The 22,416-nt window shown below is 34.5% G+C and overlaps 1 protein-coding gene across 1 annotated transcript; it reads right to left on the bottom strand.

Moving 5' to 3' along the window:
• Positions 1 to 6,655: 6,655 nt before the first annotated feature.
• LOC131606309 (uncharacterized) lies at positions 6,656 to 9,089 on the bottom strand. The gene is made up of 6 exons (XM_058878555.1): positions 8,830 to 9,089; positions 8,622 to 8,712; positions 8,270 to 8,319; positions 7,929 to 7,993; positions 7,750 to 7,826; positions 6,656 to 7,655 (listed from the first exon to the last, which is right to left on the bottom strand). Exons 3-6 carry the CDS (start codon positions 8,313 to 8,315, stop codon positions 7,520 to 7,522), a joined length of 324 nt encoding a protein of 107 aa, XP_058734538.1. The 5' UTR covers positions 8,316 to 8,319; positions 8,622 to 8,712; positions 8,830 to 9,089; the 3' UTR covers positions 6,656 to 7,519.
• Between the last annotated feature and the right edge of the window lie 13,327 nt (positions 9,090 to 22,416).

The following is a 22,416-nucleotide window of genomic DNA, read 5'->3' as shown; positions in this document are numbered from 1 at the left end:
CCGATAACTTTGTGTATGTCCTCATCGCCAACATAAGATTTCCAAGAAGTTTTATGGCCCTTATCAAATACTCGAGCGCATTGGTCCGATAGTGAAGAAGCTCCAATTACCTTCGGGAAGTCGCTTACGTTAGGTGTTCCACGTTTCTTCTCTTAAACCTTTTCGTGGTCAAGAGAACCCCCACACCAAGATTTTCCTCTAGAGAGCTTTGATAATCAACAAGTTAAGCGACTTGGTGCAATTCGTGCTTATCGTATTGTTCTGGTTTAGGGACAGCTTAGGCAATAGTTGGTGCATTGGACCAACTCTTCGACTGATGAAGCTTCGTGGAAAGATATGGCTTTTTTCAAGCCTATTATCCGGACTTCAATCTTGAGACAAAGTGAATTTTGATGGGGAGAGAAATGACACGAGCCCATCAGGGGAAGGTCCAATAACATTAGAGGAATGACCTAGTTATGACAGGGAAAAAGTGAGCTAAATATGGATAAAAAAATTGTATGCATGTAGAAAAATCCTTTGGAAGTTTCTAGGAACATTTAATACATTATGTTATTTCCATTGCTTTTTTCTGCAAGTTGTTATGTGAAGTTGCTTTTATATGCTGTATACTACAAGAAAATTCTAATTCTTCCCTAATTTCTCTTCTACTGTTCTTAATTTCTTAGGAGTTAATACTCACTCGAAGAGTGTTTCGATTCATTTTACAATCTGAAAATTGCAGGTTATAACATCCATGTCGGGTATCGTATATTTAACCTTTAAAAAAATATTTTTAACTTTAATTTGTTTTCCTTGTTAAAAAAAGCAATGATTTAAAAAAACATTAATTTTACTAAAAAAAGAGTTTCATTGTTCGAACAAAATGCCCCTAACAATAATAATGTGCATTTACCAGCTAAGTTAAATTGACAATTGAGTTTTAAAAATATCTCAAGAACACTCGTTAGTATTACCCTTAAATAAATTTTATTATTTATTTACTTATTTTTAGGTGTACCTATGATGATGGCCCTGCTAATGACGATGAATAAATAATGAGGATGATTAAGAAAAAGTTAGTCTATCATGATTATATGGAAATACATTGATTTTGGGTCATATAGACCATACAAATTATGAAGACATGAAAAACATATTGAAACATAAATTTACAAAAACATTTTTAATTTATCATTTATATAAATATAATTCTTTTGTAAAATTATTCATTTATAGTTCAGTGTTATTTTGATGAACTATAAAAATTTACGGCTCAATGCTTAAGTATCTCAGTCAAAGTCAAATTAGATACAAGTATACGGGTAAAGATATTTTGTATTGTTCTAATTAATAAAGTTTAATTTAAAATAAGTAACAATATTGCAAAATTTAATGATAGAAACATTATTTTTGAAGTGTCTCTACCAATCAAACAACATTGACAATAGATATTAGATACTATGTTTTGAGATCATAAAAGAGGTTATCATGGTAAATAAAAAACTAATATCTATAAATATACACAATTTAATTTAACTTTGTTATTTATAATCATAGATATTTAGCAATATTAAATCCTAATTTTAATTTTATGTTATATTTTTGTTTTTTTTCCGATGTAAGCGAATAAATTATTTATTTTTAAGTATAAATAATGTAATCTATACAATTATATTCTTCAAAGAACAGTAAAAATCATGAGAATATTATTTAATTTCACTAAAAAATTTATTTTTCAACTTATTTTATTTTGCTGTTGTTGAAATTATAATAATTGTGGTGTTTGTATTTACACTTATACAAACACTCTAGAAAGTAGAATCATAAAACATGGAACTATCGTCTTTTAAAGCAGCAACAATTATTATTTTCACACACTGCCTCGAAGTCTGGATATCTCTTACAATCTTCTTTGCATCCTCGAAGATTACACTGAAACCCTACCCCTGCTACCTTCCAACAACAATAACCGTCACATTTTTCAGGAGGACCATCAATTTCATTTGGAAAGATTGCAGAACTAGTGACACTTGATGCCAATACTACGACAATGCATAGAATGGCAAAGGTATAAGTGTTGATGCGAGTAGCCATTTGTTTCTACGTTGAAAGAAAAAAGATGACACAATTTGATGTAAGATTTTTGTTATGTAAACTACTCCATGTGGTTCTATTTATAAGAAAAAATTGGTTTTTTAATTTATTGAATAATTGATATATCGGTATTATTAAAATATAATTGTCTTAATACATTGATTATTTAATAAAATTCTATTCTAATAAAAAATGGATGGTGTATGTTTATTTAATATTTAATTATTTGGTAAACATTTATTTATGTTTATAAAATATTAAAAATATATTTTTTATGTTATAAACAAATTTTGTCCTTTTAGATTTATTAAAAAATTAATTAATTTGATTTATATATATAGATAGGTATATTAATTATTCAATTAATTAAAAATATCAAAATGTGATTATAATATAGAACAGAAGTAGTACTACTCTCTAAATCAAACAATAATTATTATATCTACTAATAAAATAAAGAGTTAAGTTTCATTTTAGTACATAGAAAAAATTGTAAAATTCAATTTAACTTGTGAAAAATATTAAATACACTTTCGTCCAGAGAAAAATAAATTGGAATAATTTAGGGCTTGTTTGAATAAATTTTGCTTTTTAATTTTTAAAATATATTTATTAAATTGTTTTAGAAAAGTATTTCAAAGAAGAGAATAAACAAAAAAAATTGTTAGGTAATATAACTTTTCAAAACTGTTTTGGAAATGAGAAAATAAAATAAACAATTATTTAATTATTTAATTTTCCCAAACAGTTTTAATGATGAGCGAATAAAATATTTATTTGGTAGTCTAATTTTTAAAAATGTTTTTATTAATTAATATACATTGAAAAATATATTATTAATTAATAATTAAATTTTAATTTATTGATCCGTACTGACTATTTTACGCTCGAATATCTTATTTTGACATATTTGAACTTGGCATTATACTCTTGTTGAATTTTTTTCATTAGACGTGTTATGCTTTTCTATTAATTATTCAATGAATCAAAAATATCAAAATTTGTTTCTAATATCATTAGTTAAAAGCTTCTCTTCATAGTTGATATTAGGTTGTGCATGAGTGACAAAATCATTCATATTTGCCGGAACCTCCAACCCTAACTTCTCCCTCAACAAACAATTCCAATTTAGTGCCTAAAATATCATAATTATATACTATTAATTTTAAATATTTGTTTGAAAGTTTCAAGTAATTATTTTTATGATACATATTTTACGTTGGTAAAATACTTTTATCAATTTATCTTTTAGATATTTTTAGTTAAGTTTTTGAGCGGTTACATTTTCTTTTATAAAAAAATATTCTTAAAAAAATTTACCATATATAATTTATAATTTGTATGCACTTACTGAATAAAACTTTTTAATCTAACCCAGAGCTGGCCCACCCAGTTTGACGGCCTAAAAAAAATATTCTTAATAAAATTTTAAAACATTGCTTAACCTTATACTATTTTTGTACCACACCAAGCCAAGTTGTCAAACATATTTCAACAATTTCAATTAAACAATGTAAGCATTCTAAATGACAGTTTCTGTTTTTTCACAATTAGATGCTCATTTTAGTGTTACAGGGTTGTTTTTTTAGTTAGTATATAAACCATGAATTCCAGCAACCTAAATTGTGAAAGATATACAAATGTTTTCAATTCAACCATGACAGTATTCAAGATCAAACTTTCTATTTTTCACAATTGAATGTTGGTTTTATTGTTACTTAGACTCTAAAGAATTTATCCAAAATATGTACCACATGAATAAGGGATAATGAAGCTTGTAATTTACAGATAATATGGTATATCATATAAGTAATCATCTATCAAATTCATTAGAAGTATTTCAAAGAGTAGTAGAATTGACAGAATGTACAACATTCAATTTTGCAAGAAACATATATAATAGGTTAGAGTTGCAACTCAATTTCAGAACCAATTTGTCTATAGAAATAAATGATTTGAACTAGGGGTGTTCGCGGTTTGGTTTGGATCGGTTTTAAGGCAAAAATTCATCCGATCCAAAGATAAATTTACTTGCGGTTTGGTTCAGTTTTGGATGATATGTTAAAAACATCCAATCCAATCCGATCCAATTTAATGCGGTTTAGTTTGGATCGGTTTTTGGATATCCAAATTACAAATTAGACTTTTATTAATATTATAAAAATACTAATAAATCATAAATTTGATATAATATATATATCATATAGTATATTAAAAGTTAATATTATAAAATGAAAATGATCGATTATAGTTGAAATAATAAAAATAAATAGATTACATTAAGCTAATAGATAAGATTAAAAATTAATTATCATATAATAATAAATTTATGTAACATAGCATACTAATAAAAAATAAATAAGTACAAAATACATATACATGCGGTTCGGTTTGGTTTGGATCAATTTTGAAAAATCAATCCGAAATCCGATCTGAACCATGCGGTTCTCACAAAATGGAATCCAAACACATCCAATAAACTACGGTTTTTTGCGGTTTTTGGTTTTTTTGGATCGGTTTGCAGTTTTTATTTGGACTGGTTTGGATTTGAACACCGCTAATTTGAACTATCATGAAAAACTTAGTACCAGAGGAAGATAACAAAACAACATGTAACAACTTAAATAACTTAATTGTTTTCAGTATAAGGCAAGGTTAATCAGTGGCAGAGCCAGGTCTAATATTTTGAGGGGGGGCATGGATATAAATGAGGTATATAGCATGATTTAAATTGCAGCATGTAACTGCTATTGCGGCTGCAATATGAGTAACTTTTTTTTTTGGAAATGTGATTCTGAATTTGTTGGCCAGGTATGAAAGCTGCCTGGTTAGAACCGATGCTTCCTATAACCTGGCTCATCCTGGCAGTCATGATCCTAGAAATTACCTTATAAACAGTCGAGCAAACCGAGATTGGCCTGAAGTCCCTAACATATTTGGCAGAGCTACTTTTGGGGATAAGAGTGATTAAAGTACAATTAAATGCTCTATACATTTTACTTTTAGTAAAGTACTAGTCAGAGACCCGTGCTGTCGCCCGGGTGCATTATTTGTGGTGTAATATTTTTTGAACAATACGAAAAAATATGAAGTAAAGAAGTTTGATTAAATTGTATATATAAAATGGAAATTAACCATTTAAAACTTTATTTGCTAATAAGATATTAGTAGTATGAAAATTAGATTTTAAGTTAAAATAATGATCCACAAAAAAGGCTTAAGATAGGTCAAGAACACGATAGTAAAATAGGACCAAATATTGAATTAAATAATTGACAGCCCAACAACAATATAGAATAACATGGCCCATTATATAATTCAACATTATTAGCAATAAATGGCTCAGGTTAGCATAAAAATAAATTAAAAGAAATGCACCATAGAAAATTATTTGATATACATGTGAGTCCGCACGGATAAATTTATTTAATATGATATAAAATTATTTAAATTCACATGTAAATTTAAAATAAGTTATTTAATTGTAAAATGGGACAAAAAGGGACATGCGAGATGGAAGAAAAAAGAGAAAATTTTGCAATTTGAAAATAAGAATTTTATCTCTCAAATAAATATAGTTGATGATTGAAATAAAATAAATATTATATAGATAGTGACCCGTGAGATGGAAAGCTAATTGTCTATACAATTATTGGAAGCTCCTCTACATTGTTTTTTTAAGACGCTATCATCATTTTTATTCATCCAAAACATAAATTAAAATGAACTTAACAGAAATTTAAGTATAATGATATATGAATAATCAATATTTTTATCAATAACCTTATGTTTCCGTTAATATTCAATATTCTTAACAGTAATTTCACGTTCCCGTTAATATACAATAAGTAATTTCATGTTTCCGTAGAATGCTTTAAAAACAAACATTTTCACTCATATTTATATTTATATAAATGTAAATTTAGCCATATATAATTAAAAATAATTTTTACAATGAAATTATGTATATATCATAATAAATTATGTATATATCAATATGTGTGGTTGCAAGTGAAATGGTTGACATTAACATTAGACTTTTCACATATGTCGGTGATACTGAATAAAAAATGTGTCATATAATAATAATAATAAATAGAGTTTATGTTTAAATTAAAAAAAAAAAGAAAGAGTGTGATATAATAATGAATATTCAGTTGATGTTGAATATATATAATAGAGTTTAAATTTAATTAATATATAATAGATATTATACTAATAATAAGTTACGAAATAGAAATTTAATTTCTTATAAATTGAATATTATTTAATTTAATAAAATGAGTTTATAATCAATTTATCATCATACTAAATTACAATCTTATAATTTCTTCTATCGAAACTTTCCGCCAAATTTTCTACCAGTTTATTTTTTATTAATTAATAATTAAATTAAAATCAAATTTTCTTTTTAACTAATTAATTTAATAATTATTTAGTAATTAAATTGATATAATATATATGTCATTCCACTAAATCAATTTAAGTAGTACACATGACTCCCCATTAAATCAATTTAAGTAAATAATTGAGCTTAAAAAAAATGGTAGATGGATCCTATCCTATTTCGTTGTCATATTTATTTATAAAACAGTTTGATAGCGCATTGCATGCATGTTGTTTGAACAGTTATCTAAATATATAAAGTGGGGGTATCTGAATAGTTATTATTCAAATGAAAACAAAAGTTCTGCATAACTCAATAGACTACTTCATAAATTCATAGGTTGGATCTTGGTTTATTAGACTTCTTTAACTTTCAATTTTCTATGCATAATCTCTTTCAATTTTCTTTGCATAACCTCTTCCAATAAATTTTAACTTTGGAAGTTGGTATACATAGAGCATCTTAACACAGACACAGACCACCATTAGATCTAAGACAGTGACTAACAACTTTAAGTAGTACTTGTAAAATAGATCTTTTAGTTGATCATTTCCTTCCAATAGAATGTAGAATGCAAATAGTAGAAAACAAATACAAGTATACAACTTTGGTCAGTTGATAAAATACATAGTTGTTTGAAAGCAAAAGGGATATTAAGATCAAAACTTGTGTCATTTCATTAACTCAACAAGTAGAAAGAAAAAATGGTTCTTCAAAAATATATGTTGCAGTCATTTCTTTCAATTATAATGTAGAAAGCAATACAGTAAAACGAATACAACTTCGGTGAATTGATAAAATACAAAGTTTCATTGAAGGCACTATAGTATACTTGTTTACCACTAACATGGAGGGTTGTCGAGTTTCATTGAGGGTTGTGAAGTTGGATTCAAAACTGATAAATGCAGGAAAGTACACATCATTTACATAGTTGGTTTGTTATAATATTGAAAACTCTTTTAACAGTAAGTAAAATTAGAAAAATATGAGTAATGCAAAGTACAATATGTCATGTATCATTTTACAAAACCTGACATAGAAGTATACATGGATGTGTCAGAGGGTTAATAGCAAAAGACCCGCCAACCGTAATAGTATTCTGATTTGCTGAGAACTTTCTTGTAATATCCACAACAGTAGCATTGTTAGATGGTGGAGATACGATACTTTAATGTCGTCACCCTTGTCGCCGCTGATACAAAATAACATGTTCAGTTTCAATTTAGCGCTCGTATGAGCTAATGAAAGAGATTTGTAACATAAATCTGAGTAAAACAAAATCTTACATGATTGTTGTTGTAGATGATTCGACTTTGGTCTTTGTGGATGGAAAAAGGTCGATGAATGTGAGGATTGTGTTGATCTGGTAAAGATAGAAACAAATAAGATATTATAATCTAAAAAGACAAAGAAACCCACAGTTGATGTTGTGTCAAGTTTGACATCTATAAGGGTGTTCTTATACCTGTACAGTGCTGCCACATCTCCAGTTGAGAGTCCTCCTTTCTGCAGAGGAGTTGAAGTGAAGGCCTGAAAGAAAAAAAAAGGAAAATCCATTATTGAAGCGAATATTGGACATCCAACCAAATGATCATAGACATGCCCGAACCACTGGAAACAATGAATTTAATATCAGAACAAAATTTTCAGCTATGGAGGTAACACTGACTCTCATCAAGAGATATCATAAAATTGCAAAAAAAGCATTCTACACCAAACTAATCACTACAATATTTGAATACAAGACATAGTTGTAATGACATTTTCAGACCCAACATTCGTACATTCAGAAGGAAAAGTACTTACACAAGAGACAAGTGGGATGCTCATGAGGAAACTCAAACAGCTTCATCGTTCTATGACAATAAGAAACTTAAAGTAAGATTTAATCAGAAAAGCAAAATGGAAAAAATGTGTATAAACCACCAAATCAACTTTGACAATTGACATTATAACCAAATCAATCTTTTCATCATTGGTTCATCAACAATAAGAAACATTGGATCATCAACAACAATGAGCAGAAAACAAAAATATCTCAGTAGAAAAATATAACAACATTGTTCTTCTTCAAGAACACAACTCATTAATGTACATCAAACCAAATCCATACAACGAAACAAAGAGGAAAAGAAGTGAACAAAAACCGCAAACTAACCACTGTACGTTCTTCCGACCGCCGCTCACCACGGAACCGATTCTGGCTTCCACTCTACGAATCCGACCACCAAACTCGCCTCTGCAACCCTCTAAAAAGTAGCTTATTTGTTATTTGAGAAAAAAAAGAACTTATTCACATAAGTTATATAATAAAATAACTTATTCATAGAAGTGAAACAACTTAAAGAAACTTATTAGATTCAAACATCATTTTCATGGAAGATTCAACTTAGTTGTTGTGGATGAATGAAAGAAGCATTTTCATGGAAGATTAAGCTTAGTTGTGGATGAGTGAAGCAGCGGGGAGGTTAGTCCCGACGCGATGGGTTTCCGACGGCAGGAATGAGAGTCTGTGGTTTTTTTCCAAGACATTTTTAGGGTTTGAGGAGAGAGATGAGAGAAGAGGGAAGGAGAGAAAGAGAGAGACGAGAGAAAACGGGAAAAACAATTTAAAATGAGAGAGAGAAAAGAGTGTAAAAAGGTGTAGGTTTATTTGGAATGGAGAAAGGATTTTAATTGCCAAGTGCCAAATAGTTATTGGAAGGTAGAAAAGTTGTAATGTTAATTTGTTAGTTACTAAAATATCCTTTTCGTAGTGTAATTTTTTTTGAGGAAAGGGCATTATTGGTAGTTTGTTCAATTTATTAATAATGGGTAGATAGTAGATTCCTGGACAGCATCAAGGAGATCCTTTTTGATGATGTTCCAGCTCACTTTAAAGAACTTTGCAGTGTAGCCGTCAATCCCAGGTGCAGAATCATCAGCAATACCTTTTAGGGAGTTTAACACCTCATCTTCAGTGATTGGTTTGATCATATTACTCCTTTGTTCTCCATTCAGTCGAGGTTCTCTTCGCAGTGCATCTGTATCTACACAGTCCAGCTGAAGCTCTCTTGTACCCATGAGTTTACCATAGAAGTCCAAGAATTCACCTTCAATGTCCTCATGAGAAGTAATGATCTGTCCATTTTCCTTGTGCAGCATTGTTAGGCTTTTATAGGATTGTTTCAATTTGACAGAAGCATGTAGATAAGCATTATTGCCATCTCCATCTTTGAGTCATTTGATTTTAGCTCTTTGTTGCAAAATACTAGCATCAATTTCATGCCATCTAATAAGCTCATCATTATAATGTCTAACATCCGCCATTTTATCAATGTTCCATCTATCTAGCATTAGGTCATCTTGAGCTTTCCCAAGATTTTCCCTAGCTTGAATGATCATTTGTTTAGCATACAGAAGCGGCCTACTCATCTTGTATAATTCTTTTTGGAGTCTCTTTAATTTATGCCACAGTATATAGCTAGGACCCCCTTCGATTGGAGCATTACAGCTATTAGAGACAGTGTTGGAGAATAAAGTAGATTCAGTGAGACAGTTTAAGAATTTGAATCTTTTTTGTTTGGTCATCAGGGGCTCTTTGTGTTGCAGTAGGAGCAATGAGTAATCTGAGACACTCGGGGGAAGGATTTGGAGGGAGTTGTCCATGTAAGTTTGGAACCAATCAATATTCCCCTGGATCTTATCAATTCTAGAATAAATGGTCCCTATTTGGTGCTTGTTATACCACGTATAATAATCTCCTTTGCTAAGAATTTCAGTCAAGTCATTATTCTTCATCATATCCTCAAGGTCCTTGTATTCAGATTCTTGGACTTCTTTTCCACCTATTCTGTCTTGGAAGCAGAGAACATTGTTGAAATCGCCAGCCAGGATCCAAGGTCCTTGAGTGTTAAGCTTATCCAAGTCTTGCCATAAGTCTTTCCGCTGCTCAAGCTTATTCAAGCCATAAATCGCAGTAAGCCAGTACATGAAATTTCCCCTAGTATTGTAAACACCCACATGTATCATTTGACTTGTAGAAGTCACTATCTTTAAGTCAACATTGGTTGTATTCCATTGAATCCAAATCCTGCCATTTGGGTGGGATGAGTAATTATCAATGAAATTGCAACCTAGCTGAAGTTTATTTCTGACCCTGCCAGCATGTTCTTGTTTGACCCTTGTTTCAATCAAAACATTGATGTCTGCTTTAAGCTCTAGGAGACGGGAGCTTATCTCCCTAAGCTTTGCAGGTTTATTGAGCCCCCGAAGGTTCCAAGAGACTAACATTGTCCAGAATCTTTCAATACTTGCAATTCATTCAAGATTTGCAAAGCATCAAAACCATTCTCACATGCCAAAGAGGATGCATCAGATTTCAATCATTGGCCTTTTCCCTCGATCCCTGCCACTCTTATTGATCGTAGTCCAATTTTGTTTCTCAGGAGACTTAGCAAGGTCCTTTGTAACAGATGGAGGAGGCATTGTATTACCAGGCCTCGTACTACCAGGCATCTCAGTCAATCCATCTTTAGCCACTTCAGTACTAACCTTGGAATCACCCTCTGGTTTTTCCTTTGGTTTCCACACCTTGGTTTTAGGTTTGGGTTGTTCACAATTATGCCCTGGTTTTTGACACCTATTGCAGTATGAGGGTTTCCACTTATACTCAATAGTCTGGAGCAACTTATTACCCTCATTGTCCCTGATAGTGATTTCCGTTGGCAGCTCTCTCGTAATATCCATTTCCACAAGTATTCGAGCATAGGAAACACGGAGTTTATTCGCCGTGCATTCGTCAATAACAAGGGGAATACCTACAGCACTACCAATCTTATTTAGACTTGACTCACCCCAGAGATAAAGAGGAAGTTGTGGTAATTTGATCCAGATGGGAAGCGTTCGCAAAAAATCGTCCTTCAATTTGAATTCAGGACTCCATTCTCTGATGAGGACAGGCATGTTCCTTATAGAATACGGCCCCTTCATAAGAACATCATCCCTGTCGGTGAAGGATTTAAATTTGAGGATGAAGTATCCCTCTTCATTGTAGTACATGTCCGGAAGAGACACAAAATTCCAAGTTTTGGTCATGAAGTTCTTCAGCGCAGTCATACTAATTTTGCCACCGATGACATACAGAATGAGTGCAGAGGCCCAGAAGTTCAGTTCAGATTCAATATCAGCGATTTTGATTTCAACCTCTACGTTGCCATCTACCAATTTAGGAGCAACAAACTTCATAGATCTACCCTTTGCAGGGTTACGGTTGTCTTTTAGAACATCCACCCATAGTTTCCGACCTTCAGAACTCGGAGGAATCTCCGCTTGAAGTGAAGGAGAAACAATGGGGGTTTTCTCAACCACAACAGTAGGACGTGAGCTCGAGCTTTCTTGGAGAACCACCGTTTCAATGGGGTTCGCCTTGCAATATGAGTAACTTTCACAATTATATCGGACTGCGATTACGGTGTGAATTAAAATTATGCGTCTCGACGCCTTTAAAATAACATCAGATAATTTCACTTATGGTTCTTTAAATATTTTCATTGAAATACAAAATTTTCTAATATCAAAATTCAATTTATTTTCTAGTTAATCAAAAACCTTAATATCAAATATTTTTAAATAGTATATTTCAAAACATCTCAATTAAAATTTACGTCGCAACAACCGTAAAACACACCTATAATAATCGCAATCACAATATCCACAATCACATATGCGAGTGCAATAACAATATCAAATAGTGATAAATACTTTTTTTTTATAAAATAATATATAAAGTTTTTTGTATCAATACTAGAATATATATATATATATATATATATATATATATATATATATATATATATATATATATATATATAATGCATTTCTAATTGTTGTGCTATACGTTGAATTTAAGAACAAACTTTAATATTCACCCTACTGCCAAAAAGTATAAAAATAATAAAGTAGGCTAATTGAGAATAAAAGCATGGACAATTAAGCTGCATAACACTTCTTTAACCACTTGGCTATTTTAACTGATTAATTCTTTTCACAAATATTACGTATAAATATACATGTTCTTTAAAATATTGGGGTGGCCATGGCAACCCCATGTTCTAACGTGGCTCCGCCACTGAAATTAATTAAAAACTTAAAAATTTTGAAGCTAACTATTTCTCCTTTTTAATATCTTTGGTCAACTTGGTTGATGGTTGTTGTACACTATCAACATCTTCCACTGCATCACTTAGAAACCTCTTAGACGGAGTCAGTCCAGAATTTTCATTCAATGGGTCACTTTCTGCAGATGCAAATTTAGGTTCCTGCCATAAAAAAGGAAAGCCAAGAATAAGATGATTAACTATGACACAGTTATTAGGTGGATCATAAACAAAGAAGTTTACTTTAGTCAATACTCACATAAATGCTTATCATATCATCTTGTGACAAAGAATTAGGGGCATGAAGTTTTGAGGTCTGCATCATAATAACAACCAATTTTAGTACATGCTAAGAGAACTCTAAAGCATCAAAAGAAAATTACAAAGTTTACCTCCTCAAATTTGAAACTATCCTTAATTTTCTTTTGGGAATCTTCATCATCTTTGAAGCCAATGACATAAAGTCGTCCATTCTTAGACTAAAATACGACTCTAATTACCAATTCCTTTTTAAATATTGAGTCAAGTTCGTAAAGAAATTCAAGTGGATCGTAATCACCATACAATAAAATACATAGAATTAGACACAATTAAAAAAAATTATTCCAATATTGATTTATGCAACATTACAAACCTGTATTAAATCCATTTTCATTTGAAGAGCAGACTTTCCAATTAACTTAACGCAGCCGGTGTCCCAAAAAACGAACTTCACCTTGGATTTACCGTCAACAATTGTTACATCAAGCTTATACCTAAAACATTAATGCCAATCAACAAAACATATTAAACTTGTCTGTTACAATTATAAACAGTACCAAATGGAAATAGAATATGGATATAAACTATATCGTGGCACAGGTTTTGAGCTGATATGTTCCTTATAACACTTCAGCTTTCCATCCTTCTGTAGCAACCTGCCTAAAAATTTATGCTTTCGAGTCGCCACCTATTCTGAAGGGCGAATAGGAAACCCTACGCAGATAAGAGATTGAGGGTAAGTTATTATAATCAGGCTGAGGGAAGGTATGAGGCACCCTCAGCCCTTTCCTAAAGGCTAACAGTCAAAGATTAGGGTTGCATGGCAGGGATTAGGGAGAAATGTGGCAAACAGAATTTTAGGACACGATTGAGATTTTGAAGAGGGGGACTCGCCTTGTTGCCAAGTGCCTACGTACCTCCTTAGGGAGGATCAGAGCCTACGTAGTTCGGGAAGGGTTGTACGCCATTTAGAGTTGGAATTTGATTTGATATGTGTTTTTTAGAGGCTTTTTGGTCAGCCCATCGCAGTTTGGTTTGTTTTGTAAATTGAATGGAGTTTAGAATTATATTAGGGTTTGGGGCGTACAACCCTGATTTGTCACTATTAACCGCAATAATCGATTGATTCAATTACCATAGTTAAAAGATTTGAAATTTGCATCACCACCAATTTTATTCGATTGATTCGATTATCACTAATAATGAATTAAGGTATATTTTAATAACTTTTATAGAATCTTTTTATATGCACTGATACCCCTCGTAATCGATTGATTCGATTAAAAAGAATAACAAATTAAGTCGAAGGGAAGAAACGGTTAATCATCACAATTAATAAAATAATTGCAACCATTTAACCAAATAATAGAAACCAGATTTTATTTTAATTAAATAGCATTTTAATTAAAAAATATTGTTAACCATAGCGATTAATTGATTTAATCGGCACGAATAACAAATTATGATTTTTAATAATAATATCAAATATATATTTTATTTTACCAAATATAATTATTATACATAATTAATTATATAAAAGAATTAATAAAAAAATCAATTATATTAATTAAATTTAATTAGTTAATTAGGTTTTGATTATATGAGGTTGGTTTGAGGGAACATGGTATAAGGAGCACATTCTGGGCGTTAGATCTAAGGGGCTAATGAGTCAAGGGGTTAGATCTGAGGGTGCGTGGTACACGGTCTGGATGGGGACACACAGGATTACGCAGGAAAATTCTGAAAAAAACATATGTCTTAGGGGAGACTCGAACCCATGGTCTCCCCCTTGCAACTATCTCCACTAACCAACCCAGCTACGCACACAAGTCGTTAGCCAAACGCACGCTAGACAACAAAAGGGAAACAAATGGAATACGTGAAATTGCGCGCGCGAAATTCAAATGGACTAATAGGATGATGCCACGCCATCATCTTCCCCACTCACCCTGCAATTTTCAGAAAAAAGTAGCTACAGAATAGCTACGGTTTTGACTTCGTAGCAAACCACAAATAAAAATAGCGAATAGCTCAAACAAGAACATAAATTTTTCGCGAGCCTCTTATTCTCTTCGTCCCAACCACACGAGTTTGATGATACCCTTAATTAAATCTAATTTAACCCCTAAACAAAACCCCCAATTTGCAAACCCTAGAACCCAAAACGGCGTTAATGGCGAAACATGAATAAGACACCCAAATTCCAAATAATTGACTCAGCAACGATCAGAACAACAAGGAAAACTCAAATATGCATTCAAACTTCACTGTAAGTGCATGAAACATTCAGATCGAACGAATTTTTAGAATGACATACCTGAGTTAAATGGAGAAAGTTCTGGGGGTGTTGAAGTCGTGCGAGTATCCAGACACGTTCTAAACCTTCCAATGAAGCTTTTGCAACCTTCGGTTCTTGTTGAAATCTCCTAGAACTCCAAAACCGAATTCACCTTTTGAAGCTTTTTTTTGTTCTTGCTTATGCCTCTTTGCTCCAGAAATTCGTCCCCTAATCCTATGGCTTGTGTTTGGTACTTATAGGAGAATAGAATTAGGTCAAGAAAAGAATTAAAAAGCCTTTGAATCAAATCTTTCCATGTTTGAGAAATTGATTTGATTTCTTGAATTCTAAGCTACTATATTTGGCCCAATTTGTATTAATTTCCTTCTCCAATTACTATGCACGAAATTACATTATATTTGATCATTAATTCTGATTGGAAATCAAACAAAATATAATTTTAACAAAATATTTGATTTTTAGTCTTTATTAAATCATAAAAATGAAATAAAAAATACATTAATTAAAATATAATGTTAATTTTCGTGGCAAGTGGTTTTTGGGCATGCTAATAGCTTGTGGACCAAGTTTGTATGAAAATACTATGGGCCCTTTTGCAAAGTTTCTCCATTTGAACCCTCTTTTTTCACATTTGGTCCCTAAAAATCTCCTAACTTTGATCAAGCATATTTCCCTCAATATTTGAGCTATGAAGGAGTTCTAATACTTTTTGGAAACCTCAAGAGGTCCTCTACAAGCCACTTTGGAATATATTTTTCATTTGGAGCTTTTATCTTGATCATATCCTCTTTGGGAAAAAACTGCTTTTGAAGGATGCCTGAGAATGACCTGTAATCTTTTGCCTTGTATCTCTTAAATGAAGCATTTTTTGCCTTGGCTTGTGTGACACAAAGTTGTAGAGAATCCAATTTCCTTCAAAATAGGCTTTGAGTGGGGAATTTCTGATGTTCCATGTGGAAGTTATGCCCAGTCAAAGTTGGGTTGACTTTCTCCTAAGAAACCCTAATTTGAACCTTTTTATATTTGTTCATCTCTGAGTTTCTATTAATGGAATCATGATCAATTCTTGATCAAATGATGGTTATGCACCCCATACTTGATGTTTGCCCAATGATTAAGGTTTGGATCATGCCTTGATTGTGATTGACCTTTCAATTTGGATCAGTTGACTATGAATTATCTGGATTATTTGGATGAGCCATGCCTTGAGATTTGAACCTTGCTTTTGTTATGAGAACAGTGTGGGAGGTAAATTTTGGGGTATGACAGCTGCCCCTATTTAATTACCTTGGATTGGGCGACAAGAGAGTGTGTAGACCTCGCGTCGTTCCGATCGAAGAGTTATTAAATACTGGAAGACCCTTAAATTTGCCTTGAATTTGAGTATGGATGAAGAGAAACGCCCTGCTAACGCCTGAGTCTTACATAGCGAGGACCTTTGTTGGTTGTGTAATTGGCTTGCTATGGCCAGCAAGCCTCCGTAGTTTGTGGATCCCTCACTTACCATAGTACTGGTAAGCTACCCGTAGTTTGTGGATCCCTCACTTACCATAGTACTGGTAAGCTACTCGTATTTTGTGAACTTCTCAATTACCATAGTGCTGGTAAGCTACTCACAGTTTGTATCTCTCACTTACCATAGTTCTGGCAAGCTACTCGCAGTTTGTATCTCTCACTTACCATAGTGCTGGTAAGCTACTCGCAGTTTATATCTCTCACTTACCATAGTGCTGGTAAGCTACTCGCAGTTTATGTCTCTCACTTACCATAGTGCTGGTAAGCTACTCGCAGTTTATGTCTCTCACTTACCATAGTGCTGGTAAGCTACTCGCAGTTTATATCTCTCACTTACTATAGTTCTGGCAAGCTACTCGTAGTTTATATCTCTCACTTACCATAGTTCTGGCAAGCTACTCGTAGTTTATATCTCTCACTTACCATAGTGCTGGTAAGCTACTCGCAGTTTGTATCTCTCACTTACCATAGTGCTGGTAAGCTACTCGTAGTTTATATCTCTCACTTATCATAGTGATGGTAAGCTACTCGCAGTTTGTATCTCTCACTTACCATAGTGCTGGTAAGCTACTCGCAGTTTGTATCTCTCACTTACCATAGTTCTGGCAAGCTACTCGTAGTTTATATCTCAATAGGATTACTTGCTATAGTTCTAGCAAGTTCACCTGTACCAACAGGGTTATCTGCACGTGTTGTTGCAGAATTTACCTGCGTCGAATTTTTGTTCCTGTAAATGCGTATGCATTATGTTTATATGTTGTGCATATGCCCCTGTTGTTTGTATAATGCGTATGTATGAATGCTTACACATGTGTATGTTGCATGTATATTGATGAATGTATATATTAATGTATATATGATACCCCCTACATTTATCACTCATCTCCTTATCACCCATTGCTTTTGTTTAACCCCTTTTTCTTTTGAATTGTTTGTGACTTTCTGGCTCAGTCTGATTGATCCATTGATACCATCCTTTGAAATGATATTCGGCTAGATTTTTTAAGTGATCGCATCACGGGGCGTTTGTAGCCTTCCGGAGATTTCACAGTTTTATTCTATTGCTTTTGCGTTGAAAGTTTGTAAGTTTCTCATGTTAAATCCATGTTAGGGTTTATAAAAATAAATTATCCTTTGCAAATGGTACTGAAATTAGAAATGAAGCATAGTATGCAAAAACAAAATTTTATTGATATTGCCTTGAATTGGCGAGTGTACAGAAATGCGAAGAAAGAAAATGACAAATAGAAATGATATTAATACTGCCGTTGCTCTTTTTTGTTATCGAGGGCCCCAATAATCCTTCGACTTCAGAAGTAGATGATTGCACGACCCCTTATCCTTCGTAGTTTGCCTTCGGCTTATGTCCGGTAATCCTGCTTTTGCTAGGCATAGTACTTCTTGACCGCGTCTGAGTTGATTGGGTGCGGTAGCTCATCCCCATCCGTTGTGGTGAGGACTAATGCCCCTCCTGAGAACACTGTTTTTACAATGTATGGACCTTCGTAGTTAGGTGTCCATTTTCCACGGGCGTCGAGTCGAGGTAACAGTATCTTCTTGAGGACAATGTCACCTTCTTTGTAGGTTCGAGGTCGGACCTTCTTATCAAACGCTTTTTTCATCCTCTTCTGATAGAGTTGTCCATGACACAAAGCTGTCAGTCGCTTTTCTTCAATGAGATTAAGCTGATCAAAACGAGTTTTTACCCATTCCGATTCTTCTAACTTTGTGTCAGCTATGACTCTTAGTGACGGGATCTCCACTTCGATTGGGAGGACAGCTTCCATACCGTAGACTAGGGAGAAAGGGGTTGCCCCTGTAGATGTACGCACCGAGGTTCTGTAACCGTGTAGGGCGAAGGGAAGCATCTCGTGCCAATCCTTGTATGTTTTCACCATCTTTTGTATTATCTTTTTGATATTTTTGTTTGCAGCTTCGACAGCGCCATTCATCTTAGGCCTGTATGGTGAAGAATTGTGGTGTTCGATCTTGAACTCCTCGCACAGCTCCCTCATCATGTTATTGTTCAGATTCGACCCATTATCGGTGATAATCCTACTTGGAACCCCATACCGACATATGATATTATGCTTGATGAACCGAGTGACTACTTGTCTCGTCACGTTGGTGTAGGAGGCAGCTTCGACCCATTTGGTGAAGTAGTCTATGGCAACCAATATAAATCGGTGTCCATTCGAAGCTTTAGGTTCTATCATCCCTATCATGTCGATTCCCCACATTGCAAATGGCCATGGTGAACTCAGAACGTTCAACGGGTTTGGTGGTACGTGCACCTCGTCAGCGTAGATCTGGCACTTGTGACAGGTCCTTGAATATTGGAAACAGTCGGCCTCCATTGTCAACCAGTAATACCCTGCTCGCAGTATCTTTCTAGCCATTGAGTGTCCGTTTGCATGGGTCCCAAAGGTTCCTTCATGTACCTCCCTAATAATCTCCTTGGCCTCGTTTTTATCTACACATCTCAACAGCACTGAATCATAATTCCTTTTGTATAGGATGCTTCCGCTTAAGAAGAATTTGGATGCAAGTCTCCTCAGTGTCTTTTTATCAATTGTTGAGGCATTCTCCGGGTATTCTTGTTTTTCCAGGTACTTTTTAATGTCGTGGTACCATGGTTTATTGTCAGACTGCTCCTCAATCGTAAGGCAATAGGCAGGTTCGTCGAAGTGTCTAACAGTTATCCGTGGTTCATGGTTTGGCCAGGTCACCTTGAACATAGAGGAGAGCGTTGCTAGTGCGTCGGCTATTTGATTTTCTTCCCTCGGGATATGAGTAAAAGTGATAGTATCGAATTCAGCCGTCAACTCCAGTATAAGGTCTCGGTATGGGATTAGTTTTGCATCCCGAGTGTCCCATTCTTTGTTGACTTGATGGATTACCAATGCTGAGTCTCCGTATACATCAAGGAGTTTGATCCTTAGGTCGATTGCAGCTTCTAACCCCAATATGCATGCTTCGTATTCTGCAATGTTGTTGGTGCAGTCGAAACATAGTCTTACAGTGAAGGGTAAGTGCCGGTCATCGGGAGATGTCAATACTGCCCCTATGCCATGTCCTAGTGCATTTGAGGCACCGTCGAACATGAGTTTCCATACCAAACCCGGTTCGGGTCCCTCGTCGGGTCCTGGTATTTCATAGTCTCTTACTAGCATAATATCCTCATCGGGGAAGTCGAACTTCATAGACTGGTATTCTTCGAGGGGTTGGTGAGCAAGATGTTCTGCCAATACACTCCCTTTTATTGCTTTTTGAGTTACATATTGTATGTCGTATTCGGACAACAACATTTGCCACCTTGCAATTCTACCCGTGAGCGCCTGCTTTTCGAACACGTATTTTAAAGGATCCATTCTCGATATTAGCCATGTGGAATGATTCAGCATATATTGCCTTAGACGTTTGGAGGCCCATGCTAGGGCACAACATGTCTTTTCCAATGGTGAATACCGAGATTCGCAATCCGTGAATTTCTTACTGAGGTAGTAGATGGCGTGTTCTTTCCTGCCTGTTTCATCTTGTTGCCCCAGTACACACCCCATAGACCTTTCGAGTACTGTGAGGTACATGATTAATGGCCTTCCGGGTACAGGAGGTAAGAGTATAGGTGGTTCTTGCAAGTAGTTCTTTATAGTTTCGAAGGCTACTTGACAATCGTCGTTCCACTTGATAGGTTGATCCTTCCTGAGTAGTTTGAATATGGGCTCGCATGTAGCTGTCAGATGTGAAATGAACCTTGAGATGTAATTCAATCGTCCCAGGAAACCTCGCACCTCTTTTTCTGTTTTTGGAACGGGCATCGCTTGTGTGGCTTTTACTTTATCAGGGTCAACCTCTATACCTCGTTGGCTTACAATGAATCCCAACAGCTTTCCCGATCTTACACCAAATGTGCACTTATTCGGGTTCAACCTCAACTTGTACTTCTTCAGGCGTTCAAACAGTTTATGTAGATTTGTAATATGCTCTTCCTCTGTGCCGGATTTGGTAATCATATCATCTACATATACTTCGACCTCTTTGTGAATCATATCATGAAATAGTTTGACCATGGCCCTTTGATATGTTGCCCCTGCGTTTCTCAACCCGAAAGGCATTACTTTGTAGCAAAAGGTGCCCCAAGATGTCATGAAGGTAGTTTTTTCCATATCCTCGGGAGCCATCTTGATCTGATTATACCCGGAGAAACCATCCATAAAAGAGAACACTGAAGCTTGTGCTGTATTATCCACCAAGATATCTATATGTGGTAGTGGGAAATCATCTTTTGGACTTGCTTTATTTAGATCCCTGTAATCTACACACATGCGCACTTTCCCGTCTTTCTTAGGAACTGGCACTATGTTTGCAATCCATGGTGGGTAGTCAACCACAGCAAGAAACCCGGCGTCGAACTGTTTGAGCACCTCTTCCCTGATCTTACTATCCATATCTGGTCGAACCCTTCTGCGCTTTTGCATGACTGGCGCACATCCTTCTTTGAGAGGTAACCGGTGTACCACGATGTCTGTATCCAACCCCGGCATGTCACGGTATGACCAAGCAAAAATCTCTGCATACTCGTGGAGGAGCTCGATTAGCGTTGCTTTTACGTCCTTATCTAGCGTTGCCCCGATCTTAATGTTCTTGGGTTCTTCATCTGTTCCCAAATTTATGATTTCAATGGCCTCTTGTGGAGGGAGCATGCTCTTGGATTCCTTATCCACTAACCTTGACAACTCTTCCGGAAGTTCATCGTCTTCCTCATCCCCTTCTTCAACCTGATTAGTGAGAGCCTCGAGTTTGTATAGAGTCTCATCAGTATTATTATCGGTGGTGTCAGAAGGTGATCTGCACATGTTTTATGTTTTGTTTTCTTTTAGTATGCAGATGTGAACGTGCTTTGTTTGTGCAAGAAATTTATTTGTCATTTTCAGAAATGGAAAAGGAATAAATGCAAGAAAAGACAATATTTTCAATACCAAAATGCAAAGACAATTTTATTAATAAACTTCAAACTTGAAAGTAAATGGGGCCCTTACAAACTAGCTCTATGCTTCGGGCGAGGCATGAGCATTATTGTTTTTAAAAAGGGAAATAAAACACACAAAAGCAAATTACTTTGAAATGAAAACTATCTCCGGTATCTCCAGGCTTGTCCAATTCTGAAGCTGTTCTCCTGGCCTGATTTCTCGAATGAAATTGGACGTCCCTTCTCGAGAATCCTGATTAGACACCATAGCCACATGTTCATAACCGCCAGTCACAAAAGTTTGCATTATTGGGGGAAATGGTCGTTCTTCTTTCTTAATGCTTGTGGTCTTGGTGGGTTGGTATCCTAACCCCAGGCGATCTTTCTTCTCCAGAACCTCTGGCAGCTTGCCCCAGCCTTTAGTATCTGCATCCTGCAGATCCTTCCATGATGTTACCGCCCTTCTTATCTTCTCCACTGGTAGTGTGATAGCAGTTGCAATTTCTAGAGCTTGAAATGCGGTACCCAATGCTTCGTCTCCAGCCTCAATATATCTGTATGAGTTTAGATTGCTGACAAATATATCCTCTTCTCCATTGATAGTCACTATGGAGTTCCCATTCACAAACTTTAGTTTCTGATGGAGGGTGGAGGTGACTGCCCCAGCTGCGTGAATCCAAGGACGTCCTAGTAGGCAGGTATAAGCTGGCTCGATTTCCATCACTTGGAAGTTGATGCAGAAGGTGTGGGGACCAATTATGACAGGAAGGTC

Source organism: Vicia villosa, linkage group LG5 (assembly GCF_029867415.1).
Source record: "Vicia villosa cultivar HV-30 ecotype Madison, WI linkage group LG5, Vvil1.0, whole genome shotgun sequence".
Classification (NCBI taxonomy): domain Eukaryota; kingdom Viridiplantae; phylum Streptophyta; class Magnoliopsida; order Fabales; family Fabaceae; genus Vicia; species Vicia villosa.
Note: the sequence above shows the minus strand (reverse complement) of the source record. Positions and strands in the feature narration are given on the sequence as shown.